Below are 14,326 nucleotides of genomic sequence, written 5' to 3'. Positions count from 1 at the left end.
TATTTATTTATGTGGGCCACACGCGCAGCATGCAGAAGTTCCCAAGCCAGCAATCCAACCTGGGCCACAGACGTGACCAGAGCCATAGCAGTGACAACGCCAGATCCTTCATCTGCTGAGCTACAAGGGGACTCTTCATGTAAATTTTTACAAGCAGAATGCCAACAAGGATATTCAGTATAAGGCCAGTTAAGTCAAACTGACAAAATACACATGAGACATCACGAGAAAAAGGCAAAGGAAGAAATATCTCCGGGATGATATTACAGTTTAGTTTTATTGGATTTTTGAAATCCACTGCTGTATTCTCTTAATATTCCACAGTGAGTTCATTTTTTTTTTTTTTTTTTAAGGGCCACACTGGTGGCAGATGGAGGTTCCCAGGCTAGGGGTCGAACTGGAGCTGTAGCTTCCAGCCTACACCACAGCCACAGCAACGCCAGGCCCGAGCCAGGTCTGTGACAGACACCACAGCTCACGGCAATGCCAGATCCTTAACCCACTGAGTGTGGCCAGGGATCAAACCCACATCCGCAAGGACACTAGTCGGATTCGCTTCCACTGTGCCACGACGGCAACTCCCAAATTATTTTTATAATAAGCAAAAACACAAGCTGTTCAACCTCTTAGGAATGAGGTTCATTTCACGTCTACACCCTGCAGATAACCAGATCCTAGTTCCAACTTTGCAAGTCTTTCTCCGGTCACTGCTCTTCTTCCTGCCTCCGGTGTGAATGACGAGCGGGCACCTGTGGTGGGTTCTTGAGCATTCTATGGATGCAAAGGATTCTTGGGTTAAAGACAAACTGGGAGGGACGAAGGGACGTTGACTGGGAAGCAAAGAGGCGGGCACCTGAGGAAGTCCAGCTGGAAACCCATCCAGCTCGGCTGTGGGCACCTGTCTGCAGCCTAGTGCATCCACAGACAGTGTAGAGATTACACACCCACACGCACGGGATGGGCCATCTGTCTATCACCTCCCAGGGGTCTCAATTTACTCCAGAAAGCAGAGGCACATGTTGCGCTGGTGGGTGTCCTCGGCCCTCAGTGCTCGTGTCACCCAGGGCCACGGGTCCTTAAGAATTCCAAGAGGTATTAACTGAATGAAGCCTGGCCTCCGGCAATTAAGTCTAGTGAAAGGCTGAGGTCAGAACACACAGCAACACGTCCAACAAGAATGGGAAGCAGAAAAAAGGGTGATGTCCCTTTGAAGAGCCAGCTGGGGCGGGAAGTCCCAAGAAGGCCACTTTAGGGCACCTCGAGCTTGGTCCTCAGAAATGACCCGACTGACCAATGACTGGAGCGAACACTCCCATTACGGAAAGCACGAGAAGCCAAGATTAGATCGCCTCTCTCTGCCCAGTCTGCCACCTCCACACAGCTGGCAGAGCAGCGGGAGAGCAGCCTTTCTGTAAACAAGCTAATCTTTTTAGAGCTAAGTAGGCAGAGACGTTTATCATTTAAAACTTCAAACCTGGTAAAGCGAAAGTCACAAAGAAAGCCTGCCTTTCCCCTGCTCTCTAGCGCTGGACTGTGTATCCTCTCTAACAAGGTCCCGAGTTTCCAGCTGCCCTCAGGTGGGACTACAGCACAAGAGCGGCCTGGGCTGAGGACAGGCCCCTCCTGGCTCCCCCTCCTGCTTCTGACTCATTTCAAAATGAGAATGCGCCCATTCGCATAACGCCTTTGGGGAGCAAATCTCACACCTGCAGCCAAACATAAAGCCGGGAACAGGACGCACAGACTCGAGATCTGCATTAAGGTGGCAAAGGGTAAGATGGGAAGAGGAGGGGTTCCTGCCCAGGCAGAGTCTCATTCTTTTTATTATTTCTTAATTTTAATTTAATTTAATTTTTTGTCTTTTTTGCCTTTTCTTGAGCTGCTCCCGTGGCATATGGAGGTTCCCAGGCTAGGGGTCGAATCAGAGCTGTAGCCACCAGCCTACGCCAGAGCCACAGCAACGCAGGATCCGAGCTGCATCTGCACCCTACACCACAGCTCACAGCAACGCCAGATCCTTAACCCACTGAGCGAGGCCAGGGATCGAACCCGCAACCTCATGGTTCCGAGTCGGATTCGTTAACCATTGCGCCACAACAGAACTCCTTGTTCTTTTTAACAAGAGAGGGAAAACCAATGACCATCGTTTTGCCGTCTCCGTGACTGACACAGGAGAGATCGCCTGCTCAGTAGAAAAGCTTCGGGAGCAACAAAGCAGACTTCCTTCCTCTCCGCTACCCAAACTCCCATCTCGGCCTTCGCTCCACTGCTGGGTAAGAATCTGACCAACCAGAGAAAACTCAGCATCACTGTATGTTGCTGACAATCCAGGAACAAATCTAGGGAAGGTTCCTGAGGGCAGAATCCACGGTCAAGAGGCCATTGCAGGACTGGCAAAAACAGCAGACTGGTTTTTGAATTGCGTACTTAGGGATTAACGCAACCAAGAACACAGAAGAGCCTCTCGGCAGAAAACCAAAACTCTAATAAAGGTGTGATGAGACGGAAGGGCATTCCAAGCCCTTGGAGGAGGTGAGTGAGGAGTCCACAGGTGTCCATGTTCCACAGGTGAGTCTGTACAGTTCGGTGCAATCCTACGTGAAAAATTGAAGTTTTTGAGACACGTCTCAAACTTACTTTATAGAGATGGGTAAAGGTCCATAAGCAGCTACGTCAACCCTTAAGGGGAATCAACAGAGGAAACCAATGACCAGATATTAAGACTCACCCCAAAGTCATCATATTAAAACTAGAGAGGTATGATCACAAGAACTGACAGACCAAGGGCATAAAGAACTCAGGGGCGGAGCTCACACATGCAAACCTAGCACACACTACAGCCGCTATCACAGGTCACAGAGGGGGAGAAATGGCCGTTTCCAAGATGTTATTGGGAAAACCGGCTTTCCACGTGGATAAAAATAAAGCTGAATCTTCATGAAACACCATATATGGTGGTAGGTATCAGATGGATTCGAAACCTACCTGTGAAAGACAAAAATCATGAAGCCAACCAAAGAAAATGTGGGTGCAGAGCTTTGTGCCATGGGTCAGACCAAGAGGCCTTCTTTAAAACACAGCTCGACGATCATAAACCAGCGGGGAAATGTTTTCGAAGATTAAAAAGGCTTTATGATCAAGGGAGGAAGAGGTCACATATACTATTGTCAGATGGCAACACGGAAACATCTATTTAAAATAGCTGCAACTAACAAGGAATGAATCCTAGAGCACAAGGAACTTTACAAATCGGCAATGAAGAAGAGGTAACAGGCAATAGCAAAATGGGCAAAGGACACAAAGAGGCAGAAAATAGAAGCGGACACCCAGTAAACAGGCCTATGAAGAGATATTTAAACTCACTGATTATCAGAGAACTACAAATCAAGACAAGGATGAGCTATCCTTTTCTACCTACTAGACTGGCAAAAAAAAAAAAAGAGAGAGAGTTGGATAATGGCCAGAGTTAGCAGGAAGGGGGAACTCTTCCCGTGGGGCTGGAGGCCCCGGAGAGACGGCTCTAGGTCACGACCTGAGCACCTTCCCTCCAACGAAGCGGACACTACTCTCCTCCAGGGTAAACCCCGACAATACCGCAGCGACATCTGCGCCCATGCCCCCTCTGTGAGAACCTCCAGGGAAACACAACAAGGACTACAACCATTTACACGACAGAAAACCCCAGGTAGGACAGAATAATGTAAATCAACGATAATCAAAGAATTAACAAAACAAAACAAAAACAAAAACAAAAACCCACACAGGTAGGAGTTCCTGTTGTGGATCACGGGTTAAGAATCCATGTCTGTGAGGATGTGGGGTCAATCCCTGGCCTTGCTCAGTGGGTTAAGGAGCTGGCATTGCCGTGAGCTGTGGGGTAGGTCGCAGATGTGGCTTGGATTCGGTGTGGCTGTGGCTGTGGTGTAGGCTGGAAGCTGCAGCTCCGATTCAGACCCCTAGCCTAGGAACTTCCATATGCTGCAGGTGCAGCCATGAACAAAATGAAACAAACAAACAAACAACAACAACAACAACAAAACACCCCACAAGTACATGAAAGACATGAATTGGCAAGAGTACACGTTAAAAGTACACAATAGAACGGTGGACTGCGGGAGGACAGGAATAGGAGTTGGGAAAAGAACTAAAAGAGAAGTGAGTGAGTGACTTAAGGAGGAGCCTGTGAGGATCCCGTGCCACAAGCCAGGGAGCAAGACTAATTCTCTCTCTCTGGACCCGAGATCCAAAGAGAAGAGAGAAGAAAGCAAAGGGGAGAAAAGTCTCTGCAAAGAAATGTGCATGCATTTATCTGCTGTCATCCCCTCCTTGGCAACTGGGCCATTTGGAAAACACCAGCAGCTGCCAGCCATTAATTATGGCCCTGCCTGACATCCCACAGGCACTGTATGCCCTGAGAGAAACTTCAAGATAAAAGCAACAAATTCAGAACTGTCCCCGAAGGAATTCCCTCCTGCTACCTGTCACTTCAAAATATGCTGGTTCTGTGGTGAAATGCTGGCATTTGAGTTCTCACCAAACCATTTTCCAGAAAGGAAAAGGCCCAACATTTGGAATCTGGCTCTTAAAAGGTAACAGCACAGCATCCCACGTTTAAATTCATATCCTATAGACTTCTTACCTTTAAGTGTTTCAATTGCCTCATACACAGCTGCAAAACCACCAGAGCCTGGGCAACAGCGCCACCTGTGGCGGAGGAGCGCCACTGCGTGGGGTGCGGTGAAACTCACGTCACCTCGGCAGGAATTGGAAAGGGAACGGGCTTGGCAGCAGAGGGGAAACGAAGCTAAGGCTCGTGTGATGTCAAAAGAAGTCCTAACCCTAACCCTAACCGGAGCACTTCTCTGGTGTAGCCAGCTTGGAAATCAGTGAACAGAGCAGTTTCTAGAACAAGAGCACCCTAGAAAAATAATTTTTCTAAACTACTCCTGGAAAAGTGACCGGTATGTTTAACCCATCTGTCCTCTCCCGCTTCCCATATGAAAAGGTGAGCAGCTGAAGAATCAGTAGAGACTCAAGGCAGCCAACTCTGTCCCCTGTGAATAACAATGGCAAGAGCCACATGCTGCACGCGCCTTGTTTCCACAAACGGAACCTTCTGTGTTGTTCTTTTCCTAGGGAGGTAGAATATCCCTGTGGTTAACAGCAGAGTTAAATTAGAGCCAGGCAGAACTCAGATTAAATCACATCTCCTGCATTGACCAATCTCAATTTCCTAATCTACAAAGTAGGTCAAAAGCACCTCGCAGAGCAGTGCAAAAGCATCAGAGGAGCTAATGTGCATAAAAACCCTGAAACACAGTGAGGAGCCGGTAAGCGCTATCCATGAACAGCTATTATTGTAAAATACACTCGCTGTTGACAATGCAAAGCATAGAGAAATATTTCAAGGTGAAGGTCGGTGTCTCCCAGCAATCTACCCCCTGTGCTGATTAAGACTTTGACGAGGAAGCGTCTCCAGGACTGTGCCTCTCAATGTCTCTAGACAAGGCAAGTCATTTATTTTTATCCACACATGGTTCCACCACCTGAGTTTTAAAAACGTAAGGGAACAATATACGGAGGGCACCGTTTTGGCAAATATACCAAGATCTCGCCTGTTCTTTTTAGAGGGTCCATAGTGCTCTCTGCTATTTGTCATCAGTGTCTTATTAACCATTTAGACTGTCTCCGATTCTTTGCTATCGTGACCGATGCGCCAATGAACTTCTTTACAGAAATGTCTTTGCATTCCCATCTATCCGTCAGGACAAACTGCTGGGTCAAAGGATATTTACTTTTGAAAGGCTTTTAATACATAGTCCCCAGATACTTAATACATATTACGATATGGTAAAACCAGCTGGCATGCCCACCAGCAGAAGCACGGTCATCTTTTAAATCTACCGGTATGTATCTCAAGGAGGGAGAAGCAGATTCATAACGTCAAAAGTTACAGGCAAGGAGTTCCCGTCGTGGCACAGTGGTTAACGAATCTGACTAGGAACCATGAGGTTTCAGGTTCGATCCCTGGCCTTGCTCAGTGGGTTAAGGATCCAGCATTGCCGTGAGCTGTGGTGTAGGTGGCAGACGCGGCTCGGATCAGCGTTGCTGTGGCTCTGGTGTAGGTCGGCAGCTACAGCTCCTATTAGACCTCTAGCCTGGGAACCTCCATATGCCGCGGGAGCGGCCCTAGAAAAGGCAAAAAAAAAGTTACAGGCAAGCTTCAGGTCTGGGCAGGGGGTCTCCTTCGATGTGTCCCTGCCCCTCCCAGTTCCTAGGTCCTTTATTATAGAAATGTGTCCCAGAGCAGGGCAGGGCGTGGGCCTCTGTCCTCTCTTGTCCTGGTGGGTCCCGTGATGTCCCTTCTGTAATTCCATCTCCTGAGTCCTCTCGAAACCCTCAGTCGAGGTGTGCTGTCTTGCCCCAGGTGGGCTGAAGCTAGGCCACTTTGATGCGCTCTTTCCTGGGACTCTCAGAGAAGTGAGGCAAGGACTGACAAACTGTTTAAAAGCTTTCTCATCCTGCTTCTATTATCCAGAAGGCCCTTCCCCACTGGTCCCCGGGTCTCCAGAACTGGTCTGATTTCAAGCCTTGGTTCTTCCACTCTTCCCACCTTACTGCGGGTGGCGCTGCAGAGTTCTCTGCCCTTTCATTATTATTACTATTGTTTATGCGATTGTTATTTTAGGTCAAGTTAGCCCCGTATCAGATGGGCTTTCCGAAACAGGCCCATCTGAACGGGGGAGGAAGGACTTGTTTCCTTGAATATTTACTTGAAAAATTCTCCCTGGTTCAATGCGTGCGGGAAAAACAGAAGCAACAAAGAAACATGTTTTTCTTCTCCGAAAGGCCTCTTGGCCTACCAATAACGACCTTTCCAAATTACTTAACATTTTACATAAAGATTCTGTAACATCTGTATTTTGGAAAGCATGAAAGAAGGGAAATGTCTGTCTCCAAGTGGATTTCGCATCGACATAAACAGCTCATCCTTTTCTCTGGTCCACATGGAGCGGCACTGAGCTTCCGGATACTGCTGCAATTCAGGGTAGGGCTATCTTGGACTTTTCTCCAAGTGGATTTTACAAAGCAAATCTGAGGCACAGGGACACAATTTCCTTCCTACGCTGGTAGCAACAAGGCAGGAATTTGTTTTTTCTCCTGCTCACCAAGGAGACCATCAGCCCAGTTTCATGTTCACCCCATCATCGTTACAAGGTTGCAGGTGCCCTTGGACGTCGTGCTTAACCAGAGCGCTCAGAGCCAGAAGCAGGGGAGCTGTGCCTGCTCGAGAGGCTGCCCAGGTCACTCCCGTCAGAGAGGAATATCATCAGTGTGCACTGTCTCTGCTCTTAGCTCTCCAAGAGGCAACGGGAACCCAGGAGTAGGTACCAAGCCATCACTCAGACGGTTCTTGCCTCTCCAGTCCTCTGAGCAAGACCGCGCAGGAGGCAAAGCCAATTCTGGCTTCCTGCAGGACAGGGCTCTTGGGGACCTGGCTCTTATTGGATTAAGCAACGTTTAAGTGGTGACTGGAATGACATTCTTAAGACGACACAGGATTAACGGAGCTAATGTACCTCATTCTCTGGACAGCGTGAAGGGTTACGGGGTGCAAGATGTCATCACGGCCTTGCCGGTCAGGCTCACGGCAAGTCCTGGAGTCCCTGACATGGTAAGGCTGGCAGAAGCCGCTCAGGCTGCTCTGGGGGAAGGGGGCTGACCCAACAGGCCCATAGCACCTCCTGGTGGTCCTTCCCCAGAACAGCAGCTTCCCCAATCCCGCCCCCGCCCCCAGCTGTAGAAACAAATCTGAACAGCGTACTTACTGCCTTCGCTCTGACTGTCTCTGTTGGAGTTGTAGACCTGGAAAACAGAAAGACCTGTTTACTTGGGCGCATTTTCCTACCACTCTCCAGGTCCACTGGAGAAAACCACTCCTTCCCCCTTTCCTAGCTTGTGCCTGAGGATAGAAGGCCACTTCTGGCCCCCACATGTAAATGCCATCACACCTAGTTCCTGCTATTTACTTCAGGTGTTCTTAATGTGTGCACATCAGAATCACCTCTGGAACTTTATGGTTAAAACAAAAACCTCATATTCCTCCTTCAAAAAAAACCCAAACTTATGTATGCATGGAAACTAAAAAGGAGAAAAAAAATTAATGTTACAAATCATTAAGCATTAACTGCGCACGCCAGGCAATGAGCTAAGCAATTCACATGAATTATCTCAAATTATCTATACAACAATTCTGTTGGGTAGGCGCTGTTATGATCACCGTTTTACAGATGGAGAATTGCAGGCTTCGAGAGGTTAACTAAGGCTCCCAGCTGGTATGTGGCAAAGTCAGGACAAAGATACGTGAAAAACTGTCAAGTGTTAACACTGGGGATGGGACCAGACCGCTTTGTATTTTATATTCTTGTGTGAATTCAAATGCTATAAGGGTAATGCATTACTTCTATAGCAGACACCCCTGGAATGAGTCATGGAAATCAGAAAAGGGAAAGCGCCCCCAAATAAACCAGACAGTGACACTGGAAGAGTCGGCTTTTTCCCACAAAGCGTCAGATGGTAAGTATTTTTGTCTCTGTGGGCCGGCACGCAAAAGACAAATCGATGATATTATATGGGTATTTCTAAACCAAGAGGGGAGAAACACTTCCACAAATTTTTCTCGACAAAATTCAAAATAAAGTAGGTTTCGAAATTCAGGGGTAACTCTCAGAGCAGGTGCAGATCAGTCTTAGGGTTTCATGGCCCTCTTTTCAGAGACGCTTGGCTTGCTTCCTCCAGGTGTTAAAGGAAAAAGTTCTCAACCAAGAGGGGCCATCGAAATCACTTGCAGCATCTTTTTCCAAGGTGCATGATTTTTTGAAACACAGGTCTACTCAGCAGAAGCACAGAATTTGTTTTTATATATAAAAGGTGGGTAACATGTAGCTTAAAGAGAGTTCAAAGTATTTCCTATGAAGTTGATTGCAGATGCTCATCTGTGAATACCATGCTTAGCTCGTGGCTACACGAAAGCAGGTGGTGAACTGGATTTGGCCTGTGGGCTATAGTCTGCCAACCTCTGAGATGTGGGCATTATTAAAGAAGACGATAAACCCCCTGCTTTAGGGGAAAAAAAATCATAGTGCCCAAATCTTTCTCTGGTGCTTATGATTCTGTAGGTATGAAAAGGCACAGCGTGACCCTGGTGGTCACTTTAAAAAACCTTGATATTCCAAGTGATTGTGATGGACACTCTTGGCCGGGAACCGCTTATTTAATCCCTAGAGCAACGCAGCCAAGTGGTTCTCAAAAGAACCCTAAGAGGGAGTTGAACCTGGTAGGAAATATGGCTGGGATGCCAGTCGAGAGCTGGGCAGGAGCTCCAGCTTGGCCCCCCAAGTGCCTGTGTCTCTGGGTTAAGTCTCTCACCTCTCTGGGTCTCTACTGCCCCATCTGCCCATTGAAGGGGTCAGCCAAGAACGCCTCTGAATTATCAAACAGCTAATTTGATAAATCACCTTCTAGTATTATCACTCACGTCCTAAAGATGACTATGAAGGCACACCGCCAGAGTTCCCACCGTGGCCCAGTGGGTTAAGGATCCAGCATTGCTTCTGTGGCAGCTCCGGTTTGAGCCCTGGCCTGGAGAGCAGGTTATGGATCCGACGTTGCCGCAGCTGTGGCAGAGGTGGCAGCTGTGGCTCGGATTCAGCCTCTGGCCTGAGAACTTGCAGATGCTGTGGGTGCATCCAAACAAACAAAAAACACACACAGCCATTTACTGAAGGTCCGAAAGATGAGGACAGCAGGGGTTTCTGTACTTCAAGCAGACTGTCTGATGAATGAAAAGCCATCAGTTTATATGCACAAAAGTTCGAGAGATTAGGGGTCAAAAGACCATGAACCTGGCACCGGGCACGGCCTTTCGGAGGGAGGGAGGCAGGTGGCAGTGGCTCACAGCAGAGAAGGGTGGGGATGTGGATGGGGCAGAGACACAGGCAGTGGTACCATCTTGCAGGGTCTTGTGACCTGAGAGCAAAATGGGTAACCTCGTAATGGCTTTGGCCTAGGGGTCCACGGTCAGTGGCGGGCACTCAAACTGGATAGGGAGGGAAGGGAAGCGCAGAGGAAGAGGCCAAAGCGGGGCAAGGATTTTTTTCCTGCTCACTTCATTGCACCCATTAAATTTGAACACTCTATCCCAGGGACACCTGCTTCTCCTAAATGGCAAAATCCAGCAGGAAGAGCAAAATACAGGGCTTGCAGCTCTCCTTCAGGAGGAGGTGGATTTGCACCAAATTACTTCCCTTTAATGTTTCCTGGGGCTCGGGAGGCCCCGGCCTGGAACACCCAGACATCCCCCAGATGGCAGAGGCATGATCAATGAGCCAAAGGCTCCGGAACATGTGCCACCTGATCCCCCGAGGCCAGGCCATTAATCTCTGCCTGGTTTGGGTAAATGAGCCAAAGAGAATGAGTTTGAAATGAAGCTAACAAACCATGCGTTGCCAGGACTGTGTGACTACACGGCCCAACAAGGAAGGCGCCAGGGCTGGGAGCGGCCCCCCATCACGGCGGCCGGGGGGGGGGGCGCAGGAACAGCACTAAGTGGGAACAGCTTCGCTTACTCAGCACTTAGCAAACCACACACAACATCATCACATCGTTTTAGTCACCGTATCGTCAGGTACGAGTGTTTCTCTCATTTTACAAAAGTGGAACCTGAGGCCCAGAGAGGTTCTATGGTTGTCTGAGGACACAGAGCTGGAAGGCGGGGTACCAATCTATTTGGCCACTACAGGATGTTCCCGTTGTCTTTTACTTTTCCAGGCAGCAGCAAATGCACCCAACTACCAAGATGTAAATACCTTTCATTCTGGCAGCAACACAGGGCATGCGAAATGGTCCGTCCGTTCTGGGGAAACCCTCTCAAGGTCTCACAGGTGCCCACTAGTGTCAGGTTCAGAGACAAAGGCAATTTCCTGAAATAAAAGGTCTCTTTGGTGTGGCTTCTGTCTCAGGACTGATAAAGAGAATCATCTCAGGTTGGGCTGCCTTCAAGTTCCCCTCTCAAGAGCCTTCATCTTGAAAGGATAAAACCCAACTCTCCAGGGTCCATTCAGTGGGACACGAGTCACTCAATGATGGCTCCTAGGAAGACTGAATCCATCAACACACCATCTCAACAACCCAACTTAAGTGCAAGTCCATCCATCCTGCTAAGCCAGAGCCCTGGAAGACCCGGCCTCGTGAAAGTCTCACGGCCCCCGGCCTTTACACAGAACCTTTTTTCTGTTCCTTTTTAGGGCCGCACCTGCAGCACATGGAACTTCCCAGAGAGGGCTTGAATTAGACCTGCAGCTGCCAGCCGATGCCACGGTCACACGAGATCCGAGTTGCATCTGCGATCTATGCCACAGCTTGTGTCAACGCTGGCTCCTAAATGCACTTCGAGGCCAAGGATCAAACCCACATCTTCTTGGATACCAGTCAGGCTCTTAACCCACCGAGCCACAACGGGAACTCCTACACAGTGCTTCAATGCAGCGATGGAGCAGTTTCTGCTGAATACTGTACTTGAGGATTTATGAAACACCCATGCTAACGAGTATTTGTTCTACAGCATATGCTTCTTGAGAACACAAATCGCACGTTGATTTTATTTTATCAGAGTCCATCTGAGATGATGAAATAATTACAACAGGAGTAATAAATTAATATAAACAATGAGGACAGACGCCTCATCATGTGTCAGACGCCATGCTGAGAACTCTACATGCCTTATCCTGCTCAGTCCTCACTCTGACCTAACTCTTCCCATCGTGCAGATGAGAAAACGAAGGCATTAGAGAGGGTGGGTCCCTGGCCGAGGGTAGGCAGCTGGAATCGGGCAGAATCCGGCAGAAACTCCTCTAGTCTGCCTCCAGACCCCGGCTCTCAAGCACTAGCCACATGACACAGAAGACACGATGCTGATAAAGGTGACGAGACGGCGCGGGCAGCTCGGGAACATGAGTCACGGCAAGAAAGAAGGCGCCGCGAGTCAGAGAGAAAAGGAAACTGGGAAGGGCCTTTTCCTGCCAGCCTCAAGGATTCACCACCAACCCGTGCGGCTAGCTGGCACCCAACACAGACATGACACTTCATGTTCTTGAAGCCAGAGGGCTGGATCCTCAAGAGAAACCCCAGGGCAGGAACGTGGGTCTCCGATACAAACCGCAGGGCACCGCAATGCCAAGAGTCCTCACCCAGAAGCTACGATGGGAGTACAATTTAATTCAATCAAAGGAGGGCGAGGGAAGCCTTCATAGGCTCTGCGCTGAGATGTGATTCTGCCATCAATTCTGTTCACTGCTGAGCCAATTCAATTTCCACGTCCCGAGAGAATGAGGAGAGAACGGAGTCATCTGTGTCCCCGGCATTTTTCTGCGGGTGGCCTTCATCACCATCCACCAGGCCTTACCAAGAAAGCACAGGCAGGAAATGTCTTTAAACTCAGAAATTAAAGGCATAAATAAAGCACTAATTAGACGACGCAATCTTGCTCTTCCCTCCGACACACACGGCTGTGTGAGCACGTGGTTATGTCACCCTTCGGATCAAAATCTGCACAAAATGAAGGTGGCGGAGAAAGAAACAGGTTCACAGGCAAGTTGACTGAAAGCTGTGGCTCCGATTTCAACTGCACTTGAAGTCACACCTAAGCTCTGTAACTCCCCAGAGGCCTCTTCCAAGCAGCCTGGACTATCTAAACCCTTCCCAGCTGACTGTCGCTGACGTGCCCGTGTGCAGAGACACAAAACAGAACTGCCCGAGCTGGCTTACACCATCAGCTGTCATTTTGTCCCCTCCTCTCCGTGTGACACAACAGATTCACCATCACGAGGACCTGCTCTTTTCAGCTGTCAGGGCTGACAGGTCTGTGTTTATCTGCTGCTTGCATTCAAAGTCCAGATCTGCCAGTTATTGGTTACACATTCCAACCACTTCACATCTCTAAACCTCAGTCTTACCACCTGTGGAATGGGGATATTAATAGCCCCTGCCTCTTAGGGTTGTTGGGAAAATTAAATAACAGCTATAAAACATCTGACACAGAGCACAGACTACAGATTTCACGCATGGCCCAGAGAGCATTCCGTAAGGATGGCCTTTGATCACCATCCGGCCCTCCCCCTCCTCCTTGTCCTCAATCCCATCCCCTACAAGATAAATGGCTAAAGGTGGGTGTGCGCTTTGAGGGATCCAGAGACACGAGCCTCATTAGCACTGTAATTTAACCAATGGAAACTAATTAAGGGCCTAAAGGAAAGGAGACAGCCTGAAGTCAACTGCAGAGCCATGGTTCTCGATTGTTTTTTAAACAGCAGTTAAATATACAAGTTACCACTCAGCACAATCACTTTTCCACCACTGATGATGTGCCAGGCTTCATACTCAGCATCTACATGAATTATCTCCTTTCATCCTAAAGCAGCTGGGTACTACCACTGCCTGCAGGTTCGATAACTTTCTAGAGGTTACAAAGCCAGCAAAGAGGCAGAGCCTTCTAGACGAGAGTCTGTACTCAGCCACGACTTCACACCCCGTCCCTACCCAGTCCCGCCTCCCAAAGGACAAAAACCTTGGCGATGAACAGAGAACTCAAAAGCAGCTACGCGGTAATTAAAATGGCAATGGTACAACCATTATGTAAGAACAGAATTTCCACCCAACTTAAACACAACAGTAATTCTACAAACTCCCAGTTAATACAAGGACCGCAGTAACTTATAAACCACAACCAGCCTGAGACACTTTAGGACGCCCCAAACCATCCTTCCCAAAGCTAGGAGCGCAGACGGGGAGAAGTGGCAGTGTTGCCAAGGACTGTGTGGCAGACAGATCTGTGAGCAGAGCGCCCCATTCGAACACTCAGCAATCCATCACACAGGCCAAACGTAGGGATTTTTAGTAACACCCTCGACAAGTAACTAGTAAGACACCCTTGGCCTGTGTAACACCAACCAATAATGAACACAAATGTTTGGATCAAAGAGACCCTCCCTCTCTTCCATGGTGGGCCACAGGCCACAGGGAGAAAAGCTTTCAAGAATGAACTGTTGGCGATACAAGACATGACACCATGAAACTCCTAGAGGAGAACAGAGGCAAAACATTTTCTGACATAAATCCTGCCTGTGTTTTCTTAGGTCAGTCTCCCAAGGCAATAGGAATAAAAACAAAAATAAACAAATGGGACCTAATCAAACTTAGACGCTTTTGCATAGCAAAGAAAACCATAAACAAAACAGAAGGACAACCTACAGACCGGAGAAAATATTTC

The 14,326-nt window shown here is 48.5% G+C and overlaps 1 protein-coding gene across 14 annotated transcripts in view; it reads right to left on the bottom strand.

Annotated features, from left to right (window-relative positions):
- ARHGAP26 (Rho GTPase activating protein 26) overlaps positions 1–14,326 on the bottom strand; it is a 476,857-nt gene that overhangs the window by 202,525 nt on the left and 260,006 nt on the right. For all 14 annotated transcript variants that reach the window (XR_002342097.1, XM_013987610.2, XM_021085444.1 and 11 more), the window contains exon 12: positions 7,830–7,866. Coding sequence is in view for 13 of the 14 variants with exons in the window: in XM_013987610.2 (XP_013843064.2) it covers positions 7,830–7,866 (37 nt within the window). In the remaining variant the exon portion in view is untranslated. The remainder of the gene's footprint in view (positions 1–7,829; positions 7,867–14,326) is intronic.

Source organism: Sus scrofa, chromosome 2 (assembly GCF_000003025.6).
Source record: "Sus scrofa isolate TJ Tabasco breed Duroc chromosome 2, Sscrofa11.1, whole genome shotgun sequence".
NCBI classification, from domain to species: Eukaryota; Metazoa; Chordata; class Mammalia; order Artiodactyla; family Suidae; genus Sus; species Sus scrofa.
Note: the sequence above shows the minus strand (reverse complement) of the source record. Positions and strands in the feature narration are given on the sequence as shown.